The sequence below is a fragment of the Bufo gargarizans genome, chromosome 6 (genome assembly GCF_014858855.1).
Source record: "Bufo gargarizans isolate SCDJY-AF-19 chromosome 6, ASM1485885v1, whole genome shotgun sequence".
In the NCBI taxonomy this organism is placed as follows: Eukaryota; Metazoa; Chordata; class Amphibia; order Anura; family Bufonidae; genus Bufo; species Bufo gargarizans.
Window position 1 is genome coordinate 287,819,347 of NC_058085.1, and position 19,241 is coordinate 287,838,587.

Below are 19,241 nucleotides of genomic sequence, written 5' to 3' on the forward strand. Positions count from 1 at the left end.
TGTGCTTGGAACGCTGCCGGAGCCCATTGCACTCACCAGAGCTCTGGACCCCTGCCGATTTTGATTATGATGACTTATCCCGAGGATAACCCTTTTTAAATAGGCTTTGGCTTACATCCATCTTTCCTCCTCTGTAAAAATGCATGTTCTGTGAATGTTTTTCTTACTGATGACCCCCGGACGATCAGCTATTTGAGAAGGCAGCGGTGCTCGCAGTAGTGCTGTGGCATTTTCGCTGCTTCCCACAGGCCAGTGATGTCACCATTATGTCACGTGGCGTGGGCACAGCCATTCACTTCATTATGTGATAAAAAACGTTGATAGTAATGTCCTTTTAATCGTTGAGCTTTTTTCACCAAAGCGGTACCACTAAAAATAACATACGTAAAGTCCGCATAGAGCTAAGTTGATGAAAAAATAAAAAGTTACAGTTATGATAATGAATGGCGTGAAAAAAAGTATTCCATTAGAAAAGTTATTCAGTGGAGCAGAAGTGCTCACAAATAGTACCATCCAAAAAACGTAAATTGCCCCTACAGCTAGATCGACAGAAATAAAATTATGACATTCCAAAAGGGATAAAAAAAATATCAAAAATATCACGTCAAGGACAAAATAGGCTGGCCCCTGTGAGGGTTTAAAGAGGACCTGTCTCCTCTTTGGACATGTCCCTTTTACTAACTCATTCCTGTATTATTCCTTCTAGAAGGTACGAATGAATTGCACGCAATGTGCCAAAAATGCCTAGATGGGTGTTTCCAGTTGAGACATGTCCCTGCACAGTCTGACACCTTTATTGTAACCTGCTAGTAATCCATTTATAAATGTTAGTAGGAATGATAGAGGAATGGCACAACATAGAGTCATAACAATAGATACTTGAGAATTGTTACTACATGGGGAATGCAAGCAGGAGAGGTGACAGGTCCTTTTTAAAAAAGGAAGGAGGAATAAGGATATGTTCACATGGCAGAAAATACACGTCAAAAAATGTATCAGTGGGACTAATCCACCTGTGGAAAGAGCATCTAGAAGGGATATGTCTTTTTTTTTAAATAATTTTTGATGATGTTCTTTTTAATTGTTCATTTCACTATCTATATTTAAACAAAAACCATAAAATCCTGCAGTTTTCACACTGGCCATTAAGCCTAATAATGGGCGCCACTCCTTGCAGTTATATAGTATTGTAGTCCTGCCTGTAATGATATCACCACTGTGTATAGATAAGACAGGATCCTCCTTTCACAGCAGGTGATTGTCAAAGCTTATCTATTCTTCCCTTGTACAATGACCTCTGCACAGGTCACAGAGCATGCTGAGAAAACTCTCCCATAGAAGTCAATGAGGTCCCGTCCAGACCATTGTGTCTATGGCCCATGGGGCTGCTGTGAAGCAATTTTCTTAATGCTTTCTAAATGCTGTTAAGAACAGCTCGGGCAAGATGGCCGTGCCCCCCCCCCCCCCCCCATAACCATGTTCAGTAAGTAGAATGAATAAATCTGCAATCAGAAAATAAAAACAAATTAGAAAAAAAGGAGACGTGCTGCTATCTTGCTTCACATTTTCTTTCATGTGTTTTTAAAAAAAAATAATAAAAAAAAAAATTGAGAAACAATTAATTTAGGAAAGAATGGGAGGTGGATTTCATTCAGTTTTCCCGGGGATTTTGGTGTGGAAAATCCAATGTGTGAACATGCCCTAAAGCCACAGCCAGATGCCTCTCGCGTCAGCAGGTTCAGCCACCTTTTGATGTGTGTGACAGATTACATTTAGCTAGAGGAGGTAAATGCAATACACGCATGGATAGATCTTTACAGAGAATGGACGTCGTCTTCGTCCTTCAACCCCAGTGACCGGGAACCTTGTTATAGGAAATGACTGTGTAGGGTGGTTGATTGTTGAATCTATTCCTTTTAGCTGGCTTATTGCAGACCCCAGTCCGCATGGTGTCTCAGCCCCAGCCAGTTCGGAGAATTGAACCCCCATCAAGATTCTCTGGAAGAAGCGATAGAGGAGACTCTCTATTCAGTAGAAAAGATGACAGAAAGTAAGTGATTGGAGCTATCTATAGAAAAGACTTGGCTCAAAGTACCGTACAGGCAACACTGATGTAGACAGGTTGAACGATGGAACAAACCAGTGTGTGTGTTCTGTATTCATTCCTAAAGTGTGTGCTGCAAAATAATACTGCACTGACTGCATGGTGTGCTGCATGATCACAACTGTGGCAGAAATTCTCTCGAATAAAAGGGATATTCCCATCTGTGAGAGTGCTAGGATATGTCATGTTATGATCGTGGGGGTCCAAAACTCTGGGACCTGCACTGATCCTGAGAATGAGTCACCCGCTGTGCAGAGGAACTACAGCACAAATCCATTCAAGTGAATGGGTCCGGCTTTAACCCCTCCACAGCCAGGTGGCTGTGCTAAGAAAACCAGTGTAGTCATTGTCAGGATCTGAAATTTTTTCGAGCTAGGAGTAGACTTCTGATGTAATGTGCCCCCAGTTTTCCACTGTGTTACATTATGTGAGAGCAATTTTTGTACGTACTTCACCAAAAATGAATTAGTAAAATGCTGGAGAAAAGCCTGAAACTAGGAGCAGGATGCCAGCTGAATATAAAAAAAGAAAATGACGGTTTAAGGGTTTGTCCAAAGATTGAAACTTATCCTCTGATAGGAAATAAGTGCTGTATCCAACTGTCTGTGGCAGACCCATGAAGACGAATGGAGCGGCAGAACGCATGCTCGGCAACCACTGGCACAGGGCTCCCAGTTCTTGTGGTTGGTGGGGGTCCCAGCAGTCAGGCTCCCTCCGATCAGACGCTTAAATTGAAATCTTCTCGCAACACCTTTTAAGCTTCATTTCATAAAAAAAAAAAAAAATAATGAATTAAGTAGTGAAAGTTCCCATTGTTTTACTTGAAATTCAACTATTCATTTCTAAAACTTCATAGTCGAGAGAGAGATCGGGACAGGCGCAGATCACGTGACCGGTCACCACAGAGAAAACGCTCGCGAGAAAGATCTCCTCGCCGCGAGAGAGAGCGCTCACCTCGCAGACAGAGACGGGTGGTGCCTCGCTACACTATACAGTTTTCAAAGTTCTCCCTGGACTGGTAAGTATGATAAATTCTATAAAATTCTCGCACGACCAAAGTACTATGGTCAATTACTAGTTGTACTAGATGGATACCAGGAGGATCACAAACTAATTTACAAATGGGTAACCTCATTAAAACTTAACATTTAATACATAATCATTAAAAAACAGCCCAAGTATTATGAAAAAAATCAAGAATCCAAAGGCCACCACAAATGTTGCACAGTACAAATGCAAACACTGGTTAGTGTACCTATATCTCAGGCACACCAACGTAACCTTAGAAAAGGATAGAGGAGGATAGAACAGTTGCAAGGACACAGGTGCTGGGTCTCTCGCCCTACCTAACCCTATGTCTACCTCCTTATATCCTTCACTCTGTGTCCCTTATTGGCCCCATCAGTGGCCAGCGTTGACTGCCCAGCTTCGTCAAAAGATTAGAAAGGGAAAAATGGGTGCACGGTTGTCCACTCAATACAGATATCCCGTCCCAACGCGTTTCCTTGGCATAGGCCAAATCATCAGGGGAGCAATTCATGAGATAGTATTCCAGTGCTTGAATGGCCCCAATGTACGTTAAGGCCAAAGTCATCAAATGCATATATAGAGGTGATCAATCGCCAGCAATGAATACTTATCTATCCATTTGATCATGTAACTGGACAAGTAGCTTTCATGGCGTCCTGCGTGTGGCAGCAGCAACTGGCGCAGCTTTTAAAAGCCGTGCCGGAGCGCCCGATGTCCGCCCCCAAGCGTCACGTGATGCGTCATGTAACCGAATGCACCACGTGATTGCCCGCCGCTGCGAGTTGCGTGTCTGAAGGCTGAAGGCATGCCCCTTTCACTGAGGTCAGAGGTGGGCGGACCTGGATAGCCTGAACATGTTTAAAACCCTAGTGCCTATAGCGGACAGCTACCTTCCTGTCGCGTTAGGCTTTGAGCTAATACTGATACGGAGATGCATGGGTCAGTGAGAATGGCCCATTCTGTCCTCATTCACCAGGTCCGTCCACCTCTGACCTCAGTGAAAGGGGCATGCCTTCAGTCTTCAGACACGCTTCTCTCGCAGGCGATCATGTAGTGCTTCCGGTTACATGACGCATCACGTGACCAGTCATGTGACGCTTGGGGGCGGACACTGGGCGCTCCAGCGCGGCTTTAAAAAGCTGCTTCGGCGTACGCCTGTTGCTGCTGCCACACGCAGGACGCCATGAAAGCTACTTGTCCAGTTACCTGATCAAATGGATAGATAAGTATTCATTGCTGGCGATTGATCACCTCTATATATGCATTTGATGACTGTAGATTTTGGCTTTAACGTACATTGGGGCCATTCAAGCACTGGAATACTATCTCATGAATTGGTCCCCTGATGATTTGGCCTATGCCAAGGAAACACGTTGGGATGGGATATCTGTATTGAGTGGACAACGGTGCACCCATTTTTCCCCCTTTCAAATTTTTTGATGAAGCTGGGCAGTCAACTCTGGCCACTGATAGGGCCAATAAGGGACACATAGAGTGAAGGATATGAGGAGGTAGACATAGGGTTAGGTAGGGCGAGAGACCCAGCACCTGTGTCCTTGCAACTTTTCTATCCTCATCTATCCTTTTCTAAGGTTACGTTGGTGTGCCTGAGATATAGGTACACTAACCAGTGTTTGCATTTGTACTGTGCAACATTTGTGGTTGGCTTTGGATTCTTGATTTTTACATAATACATGGGCTGTTTTTTTTTTATGATTTATGTATTAAATGTTAAGTTTTAATGAGATACCTGTTTGTAAATGAGTCACTACTCAGTGTGCAGAGGTGCTGTTCTAGTCTCTGTTCCAGAGCACAGCAGCCCATTCATACTGCTGATTGTTGGGGGTGCAAGGAGTTGGATCCCCACAAATCTGATATTGATGGCCTATCCTAAGGATAAGTAATCAATGTTAAAGTCTAGGGAAAAAAAACGTAATTTTTTTAAATGTTTTTATGCATTCCCTGTACCAGTTATGTCCACTCAGCCACAGTGTACATCCAGTATTATATTACATCTTTTGGAATTCTGAGATCTGCTCTTTAGCGTCACTTAAAAATTAGAGTGCTGAAGTTAGAGTTTCTTAAAGGGATTGTACTTGCCTGCTTCCCGGCTCTTTCTCTTCCCAGCTTCGCTTCTCCCCTCGGCTACCAGGATGTGAACTTCTGTTTTGACACCGCTGCAGCCAATCGCTGGCGGCAGCAGTGACACGCTCCTCTTGTGTCATGTGAAATGGTTACGTTACACAAGAGGTCCAGTGATTGGCTGCAGTGCTATCAAAATGCAAGTTTACATCCTGAGAGCTGAGTGGAGAAGCTGAGGCTCAGAAGAGAAGGAGCCAAGAAGCAGGTAAGTATGCTTCCCTTCGCAGGTTTTCCAACCCCCCTTCCCCCAAAGGTGCACCGCCCTTTTAAAAAGAAGAAAAAGAAACTCCAAAGGATCCTCTTATTGTATGTTATTGTACATTCTGAGACTTCTCTTATGATGCAGCCCTGGATGTGACATGATGGAGCTGAGGCGACGTTATCAGAACCTGTACATTCCCAGTGATTTCTTTGATGCCCAGTTTACATGGGTGGATGCTTTCCCAATGTCTCGGCCATTCCAGCTTGGAAGTTACAGTAATTTCTATGTCATGCACAAGGAAGTGGATCCACTTGAGAAAAATACTGCTATTTTGGATCCGCCTGATGTAGACCATACATACAGTGCAAAGGTATGGAAATCATTAAGTTTATCAACCACCAATATTCTCTGCAGTGAAGCACAATTACTGACTGATATATGGACAGTCTATTTTACTTTGTATATGAATTTTGTGATATTGTCCGGCCTCGGAGCCAAAAACCTCAGTGAAACTAACCAGTGCCCCTCAAAAAGCTCAGTCACCTGTTCGGTCCAACTGTAACCAGAAGCAGTTGGAAACGGGGCAGCATTGTGACGCAAAACCGGTGGATAGGTTTAATTATTTATTAATTATTTTCTGCGGGGCACAGGTTAGTTCCACTGGGTTGTTGGATTCTAGGCCGGACAACCCCTTTAATCAAATTTTTGATTTGCTGGATTTTTTTAAAGAGAGATGTTGGAGTTTCCAGCTGTTTAAGACTATGGTGGCAGAGTAGTGTGAGTATGTCAGTCCATGGCAAAGTAACATTTTATCTGCTCTTATGTCTATAGTTATTAGATTTTTGCTTTCTTTCTTTCTTTGCATATTATTTAACTAGGTCATGCTACTGGCAAGTCCAGCTTTAGAAGATTTATATCACAAGTCTTGTGCCCTTGCAGAGGACCCAGTGGAAGTTAGAGAAGGTTTCCAGCACCCAGCAAGACTCCTAAAGGTAACCATATTATTATTCTAAAATTGTTTACTCCATACACATAACCTGAACATCGGCCGAACTTTTTTTTTTTTTCCTGCTTGTGTCGAAGTTCTTTTGGAAATCGCAGCATCCTCCTCTTCTGAGGATTTTTTAATCATTTTTTCCTAGTGTGAAAAAAAAAACAAATACAAAACACACTGGTATTTGCTTTTTTATCATTTTTGTACCAATGCTTTTTTTCCTATACTGGTGTGCAACATAACATAACAGCGGGGTCATGGTGGTAAAACACTTTATATGGGCAAAAATGCTTAAAGTACAAAAACATTGGCCAAGTTGGATGTTTGCCTGCAACGGACCACATGCACCACAATGACATCCTACACAAGATGGGATAATGTGTGGATGCAAATATAAAAATACATACATCACTGCGAAAGGTGCACCACAATGATATGCAACTGAAAATACTGGCCAATCCCTCAAGCTGATGTTAAGAACTGAGACTTTAGCCAATGTATTCCAGTCAGGAACACATTGGAGCCCTTTTGCACCACCGTCAAGGTATCTCAGCGTGGCATGGGTTCCTACCACTAGACTACCTACGGTGTGTGAACACGGTCTGAGAGGTGCTAAGATGCAACTTACAGCCAAGCTCCCACATACCTCCATAGTGAGATCACTCAGGTAGTGGGAGAGATGATAAGGCAGTGGGTCCCACCTATAACAGGTCATGTGACACAGAATGCTACCAGCAGTACGCAATGGCACATTCTAAACATATCAAGCAAAATTACTGAAATAAAATGGCCCAAATGGGAGGAAATGCTCAAAATCCCCGTGTTCATAACCGGTGGAGCAATTCGGATCGCATGCGGAGGAATTGTTCCCCCGGTTATAAACACGCCACGGTGTTTGGGGTTTTTGAGCATTTCCTCCCATTTAGGCCACTTTTATTTCAGTTTTTTTTTTTCAAGTTGGATGTTTGCAAGTATGCTTTGTAAAAGAAAATGCATTAAAAAAATAAATTTTGCAGAGGCTGAAAACACTAATTCAAGCATGCTATTTAGGTCTCCACATGCACATCTTCCCAGCACTGTACACGGCTTTCTTTGCCTCATAAATAGTGCATTGAGTGGCCTTTCCATTCCACCTAAAGACTCTGGTGCTCCAGTCTCATAATTGATGGGAGTTCAATTGGTTGGACCCGCACAGAGTTAAAGAGCCTCGGTCAGCATTATCAGTCCTGTTAATCTAGGCATACTGCCTGGTAGGGTTCATCATGCTGATTAAAGAGGTACCTTTCTTTTGTTGTATGTTAAACACTGCAGAGATATCTGCGTGTTATTCATTTGCAATTAAGCACGTTGGAGCACCAGGGGTGGGGCTTGGAGCATTGTATATGTAACGCCCCTGTGCTCTGTACACCCTCCTTCCCCTTGATTGGCAGGGCAGAGCTGGGGCCTAGCATTTACATATATACACTACTTACTATGGCCTTACCATGTTGAGAGTAAAGGTTTTCTAGTTTTAGAAAGCTAATACCTATTACTGCTTTATTCATAGGCACCATGTGATTATAAAGACACCAGTGATATTTATTATCTTTCTAAGAATAGAAAACCACTCTTCTCCATATAGTACGGCTATAGCCTTTTATTATAGGTTAAATAAGGGAGCGAAAAAATAACTGAAGAAAAAGATGTAAAATTCTCTCCTGGATTTTGAACCCTGGCCTATCTACATGCAAGGCTGACCACCTACCTCCAGGCTACAGCTTCATCTTATTGAAGAGTGATTTTCTATTCTTAGAAACCTAACACATATTCGTTTTCTAAGCATAGAAAAACTCTATTCTCAGCATGATAAGGCTATAGTCAGTTGTGTATATGATATGTACATGCTAGGACACAGCACTGCCCTCAGCATGCTGATGTCTAGCCCTGTCAATCAAGCATTTAATCAGCCTGATGAACCCTACCAAGCAGTATGCCTTGTTTAATAGGGTTGATCATGCTGACAGAGGCTCTTTAACAGTTATCTTGTATTAAGTAAATATTGTGATTACTGGAATACCCTTTTAATGTCTTTTTTTTTTTTTTTTTTTTTTTTTTTCGTTATCACAGTTTTTAGTAGGAATGAAGGGTAAGGATGAGGCTATGGCAATTGGAGGACACTGGTCTCCTTCCCTCGATGGTCTAGATCCAGACAAAGACCCTTCTGTGCTCATCAAAACGGCTGTTCGATGTTGTAAGGCTCTGACTGGCATTGACCTGAGCTTGTGTACACAGTGGTAAGTCCAGTTCTTACATCAGGGGCCCGTCTCTTGTTTTATCTCCAGCTTCACTTCCCTAGAGATTTGCAGTTGCAGTAGTTTCACTAAAATGTATGCGTCTTTCTGAAGAGCAGGAGGTTTGTGGTTTAGGTCAATTCTTCATGTTTCTGTACATTCTGAAGACTTATTTTTCTTTTCATGCTCAGCTACAGATCGTCCAGGAGAAAACCTCTTAACCTGTCCTAAAACCAAGTTGTGTTGCCGTGTTTTCTAATGGTATTTCGAATTGTATGAGAAAATTCTTCTTAAATCAATGATTATTTAACTTCACTAAGTTTATTTAATCTTGTCAGTATCGTTCCTTAAGAACTTTTATTAGATTCAGTACCTGCGCCAGTAAGTTTTATGTTTTTTAATTTTTTCTAGATTATATAAATTATTTGCTTTTCTCAAAACAATGCTTCGACTTACCTGAAGAAAATCAATGGCCTTTATATAATGGTGTTTTTTTTTTTATTTTTCGTTTTTTTTCATAGACAATCCAGAGCTAGCTGTTCATGATGTACTGCGAGAGAACTAGGCTCTTATATTCTGTGCATTCTAGATTTTGTGTTTCCAACATGCTTCTTCCCTTGCAACAGGTACCGTTTTGCAGAGATTCGCTACCATCGCCCTGAGGAGACCCACAAGGGGCGTTCGGTTCCTGCTCATGTGGAGACTGTGGTTTTATTTTTCCCGGATGTTTGGCATTGCCTTCCCACCCGCTCAGAGTGGGAAAACCTGTGCCGAGGATACAAGCAGCAGCTGGCCGACAAGCTTCAGGGTGAACGCAAGGAAGCTGATGGAGAACAGGCACTGAACGCTAATCCCTTTTTCTATTTCCGCTTTTCGCAGGCACAGGAACACAGGCACAATGCACTGCACACACTAAACACCACCCTACCCCTCTAAAGAACACTTCTCGTGACGTCTGCAGTGTAGTGAACCTCACGTATTCCAGCTTCTTAACATGGGAAATTTAGAATTAAATTTAGAATTTTTTGTGTTTTGTTTATCTAATTTTTATTAGAATTAGGTTGTTGGGTCAAATGGATTTACTGCCATTTGGCCCCATTCACCATCTACCCATCCAAAGGTTCACATTTATCATTTTCATACTTAAAACGTAAAAAACAAACAAAAAAAATACATAATTTTATTTGTGGGCGATAAATGAACAGTAGATATTTGGAAATAACACGGGGTGGCTTTACTTACAGACTTGTGTCTTTGTAGACGAGCAATGTCTGTACATACTGTTATTCTTCTATTTATCATCCCTTTGTTTCACAGATCTGGCTTTGATTGACTTAGTGGTCAGTAAGAGTGCTAGAACGTGTGTATGTGCCTCAACAAAGCTTTAGGAGAAGACAATGAGAAATTGTGACCTTGCTACTTGCACGGACCTGCGACAGCTTTACAATCTCCAAAGGCCCCTTTCTAACCACGTTACTGTGTTTGTAATAGGAAGAAGAGGATAAAGATGATGGGGACGCAAAAGAAATCTGTACTCCTACTCACTGGTCAAAACTCGATCCGAAGGTGATGAAGGTAAGCCAAATGTGTTAATACAGTGCTGTACGGATGAATACAAGGATCCTGAGAGAAATCCATGACTCCAAAGTTATGTTATCAAGGCGATACTACTGGATGGGCCCTAGTAGAGACCCTCGGGAGGTTAAACCTCAAACACACCACTGGTCACTGGACCAAAAAATCCCTGTAGGGGTACTACTAATTGAAAATTAAAACATAAACTTTATTTGATCCTTTAAAATAGGGTTATAGATACCCCAATACCCACACACTTAAAACTATCAGACGATGGTACTGGATTATGCTGAGTTGCTAATTGAAACTATTTCTCTCAAATTCGAGAGAGAAGATTAAATGTAGTGATTTATGGTGGGCAGTTGGATACACAGAACAAGGATATAACCCTATATTAGGGAATACCAGGACCTGGGCCCAGGTCCTAGCTATAAATCCTAGCACCTATTAGAGGGATCTGCATGTCACTTATCACTGCCACTCCTAACACAACATTTACATACACTCAAGAGAAAACAGTGTTACAAAAGATTTGGGGATTTATTTGAATATAATTAAATTTTTTAACTTTAAGAGTTAGGGGTATTAGTGATACCCCTAACCCCTGACGAAGCCGCATCGCGGCGAAACATGTCGGGTGGGGACCAGTGTTAGGCGCAGTTTTGTTTTTTAGGCAGACGTTAGTACTGTATGAGTTTCACCAAGTTATATGGTCTCAGAAACATGATATTTATCTTTTGAGTGTATGTAAATGTTGTGTTATGAGTGGCAGTGATAAGTGACACGCAGATCCATCTAATAGGTGCTAGGATTTATAGCTAGGACCTGGGCCCAGGTCCTGGTATTCCCTAATATAGGGTTATATCCTTGTTCTGTGTATCCAACTGTCCACCATAAATCACTACATTTAATCTTCTCTCTCGAATTTGAGAGAAATAGTTTCAATTAGCAACTTAGCATAATCCAGTACCATCGTCTGATAGTTTTAAGTGTGTGGGTATTGGGGTATCTATAACCCTATTTTAAAGGATCAAATAAAGTTTATGTTTTAATTTTCAATTAGTAGTACCCCTACAGGGATTTTTTGGTCCAGTGACCAGTGGTGTGTTTGATGTTATCAAGGCTCATCATTTTATCAATTGGGGTTTATTAAAAATTTCCAGGCCCTTTCTCTGTACAGTCTTGAGATTCTCTAGTACCGGGCTCTGTGTTTATACTGTTCAGGCATCTCAGTTGACAGCTCCTTATCTCTGATCTCCTGACCTCATAAACACTCATTATAGCTCAATTCTTATCTTACTAATAAGAATATGGCTTAAAGGGGTTGTCCTAAAACAAATATTCTACAGTTTTCAAACCAGCACCTGAATCTAAATACTTTTGTAATTGCATGTAATTAAAAATTAATTAGAGTTGCTGAGTTATTTAATGAAATCTATCTGTAAAATTTCTCTGTCCTGCTCACTGAGATGGAAGCACATGCTCAGTCCCATACTTTAATTGCCACCAGTTGCAGCAGAGAGGACACACAATACGCTGATATCTTGAAATAAATCTAGCAGAACTGGAGCAATGAATGTGGAGATCTCTGGATCCATGTGAGGTACAGGGCTGGTTCTAGCTTTGTTAGAAAGAGGTTGTCATGTGCTAGATTATCTATCATTATTCATGGGATAACCCCTTTAAGTACGTGCTTTTAAGCTGCTAGTAATTCGAAGACCAGGGATTTACATAGCTTGCAGATAATGGCTCAAAGTGAAAGTAAGATCCTTACAGATGGGCAGCGTTGCTAACCCTTCATGACAAAAACTGCTGAAAACATTTTTTTTTAAGAAAGACCAATTGAAAAAAAAAAAGATTTTTAGTCCCAATAAGTAACATGCAATCATAAAAAAAATTGCTCCCAAAGGTGTTTGTTGTCTTTAAAGTCATATTACATCCAAACTAAGAGTTTTTTATGACTAATCCTCTTCCTTCTCCAACTTTATATCAAAGAGAGAGTTCTGTAGGAGTGAATAGATTCTATTTGTCTTAGGGCTCATGCACATGGCCGTTTCCCGGCCATTCCGTGTATTGGGGACCACAATTTGCCGTCCCCAATGCACAGGCAACATCTGTGCGGATTCCACAGACTGATCCAGAGCCATTCAACCTGAATGTGTCCGTGATCAGTCCACACTGCAAAAAAAATAGTTCTATTTTTTATTTATTTTTTGTGGTGCGGAGGCACGGAGAGAAACTCCGTAGTGCTTCAGTGGGTTTCCGTTTCCTAATGCACCTTCCAGATTGCGGACCCATTCGAGTGAATGGGTCCACATCCGTGATGGGGTGAGCACACGGCCAGTGGCTGCATATTGCGGACCTGCTGTTTGTGGGCCACAATACGAGCTCTTAGTCTTCATCTTGTTGTTTGTGGGCCACAATACGAGCTCTTAGTCTTAATCTTGTTCGGTGTTCTTTAAAGTTACTCTTAGATGGATAAACTAAGGTGAACTTCCCACAGGCTGAGAAAAGCAGCTGGAGCACCTAGCTTGACAACGCCTCAGACATACGTAATACATTACTGGTGATAAGTTGTCCAGTGGAGCAGAAGGGGGAACCAAGACTGTATCGACCAAAAAAAATATACTATACATTACATTCACCCTACAAAATGTGATAATTGAGGTTGTCCATATCTTGTGACCTGTCAGGTAGGAAGGGATTGTTAGCAGGCCGCTTGGGAGAACAGTATTTATGGCGGGCAGATTTTTGAACCATGAAAACAGTGTTACAAAAGATTTGGGGATTTATTTGAATATAATTAAATTTTTTAACTTTAAGAGGTTGTTGGGCTTAGTAAACAGGGTGACTATCCTGTGGCTATGCCGCTATTGCTTAAAGGGGTTGGACACTATATTCTACTAGCTGCAGATAAGCTAGGCGCAGCACATGCACGCATTATTCAATCCATCGGCGCCAGTGTCCAATGGTTCAATGAAACTAATTCATATTTATTAGCAGGCATTCTTGCTGGAGCTGCTGTCTGAAAATGGCCGCTGATGAAGGGCCATGTGATCAATCCCTTCCATCAGCGGTCTCCTTTGACCTATACTGCGGGCACACGGAAGACCTACTGCATCTTCAGTATAAGACAACGGAGGCCACTGACTGATGGGGCTGGTCACATGACCCTCTGTCAGCAGCCATTTTGGCTCCCGGCGCCAGCAAGCAATTAGGAGGACCTGCTAAATAACATAAGTTAATAACTCGAGTATGTGCTGTTGCCAGCCAGGGGCGGACACAGACAGCAGAGAGCCCCTGTGTGAGAATTGTACCTGCCCCCCCCCCCCCCCCCCCCAAAAAAACAAACAAAAAAACAAACACACATATAAACATATACGTGCAAATAAAAAACATCTTGTTAATATGGGTCAATATGTTTACAATATGTTTATATATATTTTTTTTTTATACTAGGCCACAGCCTCTAACTCTGCCCAAAGCATAACTATACACAACCAGCCCTCTTAATGCCCCCACATAGTAATTATTCCCCCTTTGTAACTGCACATAGTAGTAATGCCCACACTGTGCCCGCTTCACTGTAGCTATGCCCAGATGTGCCCCCTTCACAGTAGTTATGCCCCTTCACAGCACTTATGCCCAGATATGTGCCCCTTCACAGCAGTTATACCTACATCTGTGCCCATTTCACAGTAGCTGTGCCCAGATGTGTGCCCCTGCACAGTAGCTGTGCCCCTGCACAGGAGCTGTGCCCCTGCACAGGAGCTGTGCCCAGATAGTGTGACCCCTGCACAGGAGCTGTGCCCAGATAGTGTGACCCCTGCACAGGAGCTGTGCCCAGATAGTGTGACCCCTGCACAGGAGCTGTGCCCAGATAGTGTGACCCCTGCACAGGAGCTGTGCCCAGATAGTGTGACCCCTGCACAGGAGCTGTGCCCAGATAGTGTGACCCCTGCACAGGAGCTGTGCCCAGATAATGTGACCCCTGCACAGGAGCTGTGCCCAGATAATGTGACCCCTGCACAGGAGCTGTGCCCAGATAGTGTGACCCCTGCACAGGAGCTGTGCCCAGATAGTGTGACCCCTGCACAGGAGCTGTGCCCAGATAGTGTGACCCCTGCACAGGAGCTGTGCCCAGATAGTGTGACCCCTGCACAGGAGCTGTGCCCAGATAGTGTGACCCCTGCACAGGAGCTGTGCCCAGATAGTGTGACCCCTGCACAGGAGCTGTGCCCAGATAGTGTGACCCCTGCACAGGAGCTGTGCCCAGATAGTGTGACCCCTGCACAGGAGCTGTGCCCAGATAGTGTGACCCCTGCACAGGAGCAGTGTGATGTCTGACATTGTGCTGCTGCTGTGGAGCCAGAGCCATATTTAGATTTTATGCTGCCCTAGGCACTTTAGTGCTGGCTTCCTATCCCCACTGAAGTCCATATCTTTTAGATAGCTCACAGTAAAATGCTCCCTAGGCCTTCAGATATCCCTCAGGACTCCCTCATACGCTTGCACAATTAAAGGGCTGACCTGTTGCATGTTCACATGGCAGCTGAAGACATCTGTGTTGGTCCCGTGTTAATATGTGCCTGCATTGCTGAGAAAAATGTTGTTTTATTATATGCAAACAGGGGCGTTACGATTACTCCTAGAGGCTCCGCTCTCTCTGTAACTGCCGCGCCCTCTGCACTTTGACATGGCCAGTTGTGATGACATTTTCTCTGCCAGGACCTGTAAAAATAGAGGGGGAGTGGCAGTTGCAGAGAAACTAGAGCCGCTAGCTGTAATGGCAACGCCCCCGTTGCTCCTAGAGGCTCATTTGCATAAATTAAAATATCATTTTTCTCAGCAATGCGGGCACATATGAACATGGGACCAACACAGATGTCTTCAGCTGCCAAGTGCACATGTAACAGATCAGCCAGTTTCATAGCTTTAAAACTGCTGACAGATGCCCTTTAAAGCAGCCCCTCTGACATTTCATACTCTGATGCTCTCCTTTGGCCTGCACTGTAAAGCGTAGCAGTGTCACCGGCACTGATGGGTGGCTTTACAGGCTAAGGCGGCGCTAAAGCCTGTCCATTAGTGCCGGTGATGTCACCAGGCTCACTGCTAGGCGAAAGCCCCCACCACCACCATAGTACCCCTACAGTGCCTTCAGTACTAATAAGGCACCCCTAATAGAAAAAAGGTCAATCTATAAGGCACTCCTATGGAGCCCTCAGTAGTAATGCCTGCCACCACTTCCTACAGTATTGATAATGTTCCCTGCAGTGCCCCCTGTAATTATAATACCTCCTGCTGTACCCCCTGGAGTTATATTCTTCTCTGTAGTGCCTCCATAAATTATGTCTGTCCTCTCCCACCAGTCTTCTATACAATACAGTCCCATGTAAATAACTTAAATCCCCTCCTTCAGCCTTTCCAACACAATAGTCCTATGTAAATAACATTACTCCTTACCCTCCAGTCCTCTGTAATATCCAGTCCCATGTAAATAACACCAGTCATCTCCCCCCAATCTTCTATAACATACAGTACCATGTAACTAACACCCATCCCCTCCCTTCAGCCCCTCTAACATACAGTCCCAGTTAAATAATATATTTCCCTCCCACTAAGCAGGGAGGAGGTGTAATAGGGGAGAACCACATCGCCTAGCATTTCTCTGGCACTCACATTCCATGGCATCACAGGTCTCCCCTGCTGAGTGCTGCCTTTTTCTGCACTGGTCACATGATGGTGACTTCATCAGAGGTCCTACCACCACTACCTACCAAGTTGAAAAGATCACATGACTATGATGTCATCGCAGGTCCTTTAGCTATGGAGTTTAGGCAGAACGGGCAGCAGATACACAGTCCTAATTAGGCCCCCCTTTCTCCCTGGCAGAGGAAAAAAAATTATAAAATAAATAAATAAAAAACACCTCATCTGGCACTGGGAAGGGCCCTCCTCCCTCTCTGGGCCCCTGTGCATCTGAACCAGCTGCACAAGCAATATGTCTGCTCCTTTTCCCAGCACATTCCCTGCTAGTAACAGTCTTTAACTGAACCCTTAAGATGGGAATACACCTTTTATAGATGCTTTTGGTCTGATATTTGAAGGCAGGTAGGTAAATAGTCACTGGGGTGGGTGGTTGTATGGTTTTATTCTGGCATTTAGTTTTACTTTTGAGAATTGTTGTTACGCTGTATTGTAGGGCAAATTTCAACAACCTTCGGCGCTCCAGCTTTTATGCAACTACTACTCCCAGCATGTTCCATTAACTTTTAGGTCAATTCCGAGAACATCCAAACAAGTGTGCATGCTAGTCAGTTTCACCACAGCGGATGTTTCTGATCCCTGCTATAGAGAATATTAGTGTTTTTTTATATAAAATGCCTATTCGAAAGTTTGAGGGTATGTTCATGTGGCAATACATTCTGGTGTGGAATCCAAATTGCTATTTATGCTGTTGTGTTTTTAGTTTTTTGTCACAAATTTGAAAGAAGTGACATATATCACTTTTTTTTTTTGTCATTTTAAGAAATAAGGATTTAGAACGGTTCAAAGAACCAGATTCACACAAATCAGTGAAACATGTTGGCGACTGTTTGGCACATTAAACAGATGTCTTAAAAATCTGGCAGTGTGATTCCTTCAGGGCTGCCTTTTTTGCCGTTGCTTCATAATAATTATCTTATACATTTTAATATCATTCACTCTCTCATACACCCCCCCCCCCCCCCCCCCCGGCAGCACCGCCGGGCTCCCGCATTCCTTTAGACCACCGACGTTCTAGCAGAACAACCACAGTCTCCATATTTTGTCAAATCTCTCAGGATTATTTCTAACCAAATATGTCATTTTATACATTGGTAAGGCTTCATCTATAAGCTGCATCCAATGTTAGATTGAGGGGGCTTTTGGGGGCTTCCAATTCAATAGGATAGACTTCCTAGCATAGAACCTTTTAAAAGTCGATATAGCTTTTTTTTATATATATATATAAAGTATTTGGTTTGCAACAGATCATCCACAAGTCCTAACTGGCTATTTTCAGGGGAGCATACCGCCGGCAATCCCAGTTTCAAGTTCAAAAACTCATGAATTGCTGACCAGAATTCCGCAATTTTTGGACATTCCCAGATCATGTGCATTAGAGTGCCAGTCGCTCTATTACATCTAGAACATACAGAACTATTAAGTTGACGCATTTGTTCCAGCCTGACTGGAGTCAAATAGACTCTGTGCAACCACTTCACCTGTATCAACTGATCCCTAGCACTTATGACTGTACTCCTCCAGTTATACTTGAGCTCGCTTTCATGCCTGTCTTCTAGTCTAGGGATATGCTTTGGTCAGCGGAGAAGCCAATTGGGACAAGAGTACCGAGTAGAAGGAGGATAATGGTTTACATAGATTTGTGTGTCTAGCATTTTTTTCAATCTCTCCATATTCTATCTTGATCATACCACTACCAAATTGCTCTGCACAGGCATGTCTTAATTGAAAATATCTAAACAGGCTAGACATATCACTTTTATTGCTACCCGCAGCTTGTAGGTACATGCGAGTTAGCTCCACTGTAAGCCTTAAAAAAAAAAATCTGCGGATTCTAAGTCAGATTTTCCACACGTGTGAACGTATCCTGACTCGAAGGGCTCTACTATGTGTCCATAAAGTCTTGGTGTATATTCTATTTGCTCTGTTGTGTTCTGTTTGTATATCCTGTTGTGTTTGGCTTTGGGTGACTTTAACCATTTTATTAGGTAAATGATCTGCGTAAAGAGCTTGAAAGTCGCACTCTTAGTTCAAAGGGGTTAAAATCACAGCTAATAGCACGATTAACAAAACAACTGCGCATAGAAGAGCAAAAAGAGGAGCAGAAGGAGCAAGAAAAATGTGAAAAAGAAGATGAGGAGGAGGAAGAGCGTAAATCTGAGGATGATAAGGAGGTTTGTGTCTCATTATCTCCGGTGGTTGGTTCTCTGTTTCTCCAGGTGGTCTACATTGAATGCAACATGCTCTCTTACTAGGAAGAAGAAAGGAAACGTCAAGAAGAAATGGAGCGTCAGCGGCGAGTTAAAAGATACATCTTGCCCGATGAGCCGGCCATTATTGTGCATCCAAACTGGTCAGCCAAAAATGGGAAGTTTGACTGCAGTATCATGTCTTTAAGCGTCCTTTTGGATTATCGGATAGAGGACAATAAAGAACATTCATTTGAGGTACATCTTTTCCTCTCTGTATGGCTGAGTTCTAGCTAAGATTCCTCTTGCATCATTCACATATTGAAGTTTTGTGCAGCCATGTATGATAGGTCATCCCAAAGAGGTTTCGCTGAATAAGTATGGGTTCTGTGGTGGCCCTTTTAGCTATTCAGTAAAAGGACCTCAGGAACTTACTACATGTGCACCATCATCTTCACGTGTGCGATTGCAGCAGCCCCCACAGACCACTAGAATGGCAGTGTGGTCTGCTCCATTCATGAAGCCGATGGAGGGCCTGATGGAGATGGCCAAGTACAGTGCTCAGCTGGACAGTGAATGGAGCAGCACCAGACATGCTCGACTGCTGCTCCATTACAGCTCTTCTTCACTGTGGTCGTGATCTAGTCCCTGCTCTAGTGATCATGGGGTTCCCAGAAGCAGAATAGCTGATGGTGTGGATGGGTGATAATTTTTCTTTGTTGAATAACACCTTTAAACGAGTTGTCTCACTTTAACAAATGGCATTTAGGATGTAGAGAAGGTTAAAATAATGATTTACTAATGTATTGTGATTGTCCATATTGCCTCCTATGCTGCCTCGATTCATTTTTCCATCATGTTATACACTGCTCGTAACCAGGGGTTAGGACCACCTTGCAATCTAGCAGTAGTGGTCGTGCTTGCACACTATAAGAAAAGGCGCTGGCCTCTGGGGGCCAGGATAGCGGGA

General features: G+C 43.0%; 1 protein-coding gene across 2 annotated transcripts in view; it reads left to right on the forward strand.

Annotated features, from left to right (window-relative positions):
* CCAR1 (cell division cycle and apoptosis regulator 1) overlaps positions 1-19,241 on the forward strand; it is a 72,258-nt gene that overhangs the window by 29,042 nt on the left and 23,975 nt on the right. For both annotated transcript variants that reach the window (XM_044296286.1, XM_044296287.1), the window contains exons 9-17: positions 1,921-2,050; positions 2,961-3,122; positions 5,622-5,847; positions 6,356-6,469; positions 8,578-8,744; positions 9,368-9,578; positions 10,233-10,316; positions 18,071-18,256; positions 18,338-18,529. In XM_044296286.1, coding sequence (XP_044152221.1) covers positions 1,921-2,050; positions 2,961-3,122; positions 5,622-5,847; positions 6,356-6,469; positions 8,578-8,744; positions 9,368-9,578; positions 10,233-10,316; positions 18,071-18,256; positions 18,338-18,529 — 1,472 coding nt within the window. The remainder of the gene's footprint in view (positions 1-1,920; positions 2,051-2,960; positions 3,123-5,621; positions 5,848-6,355; positions 6,470-8,577; positions 8,745-9,367; positions 9,579-10,232; positions 10,317-18,070; positions 18,257-18,337; positions 18,530-19,241) is intronic.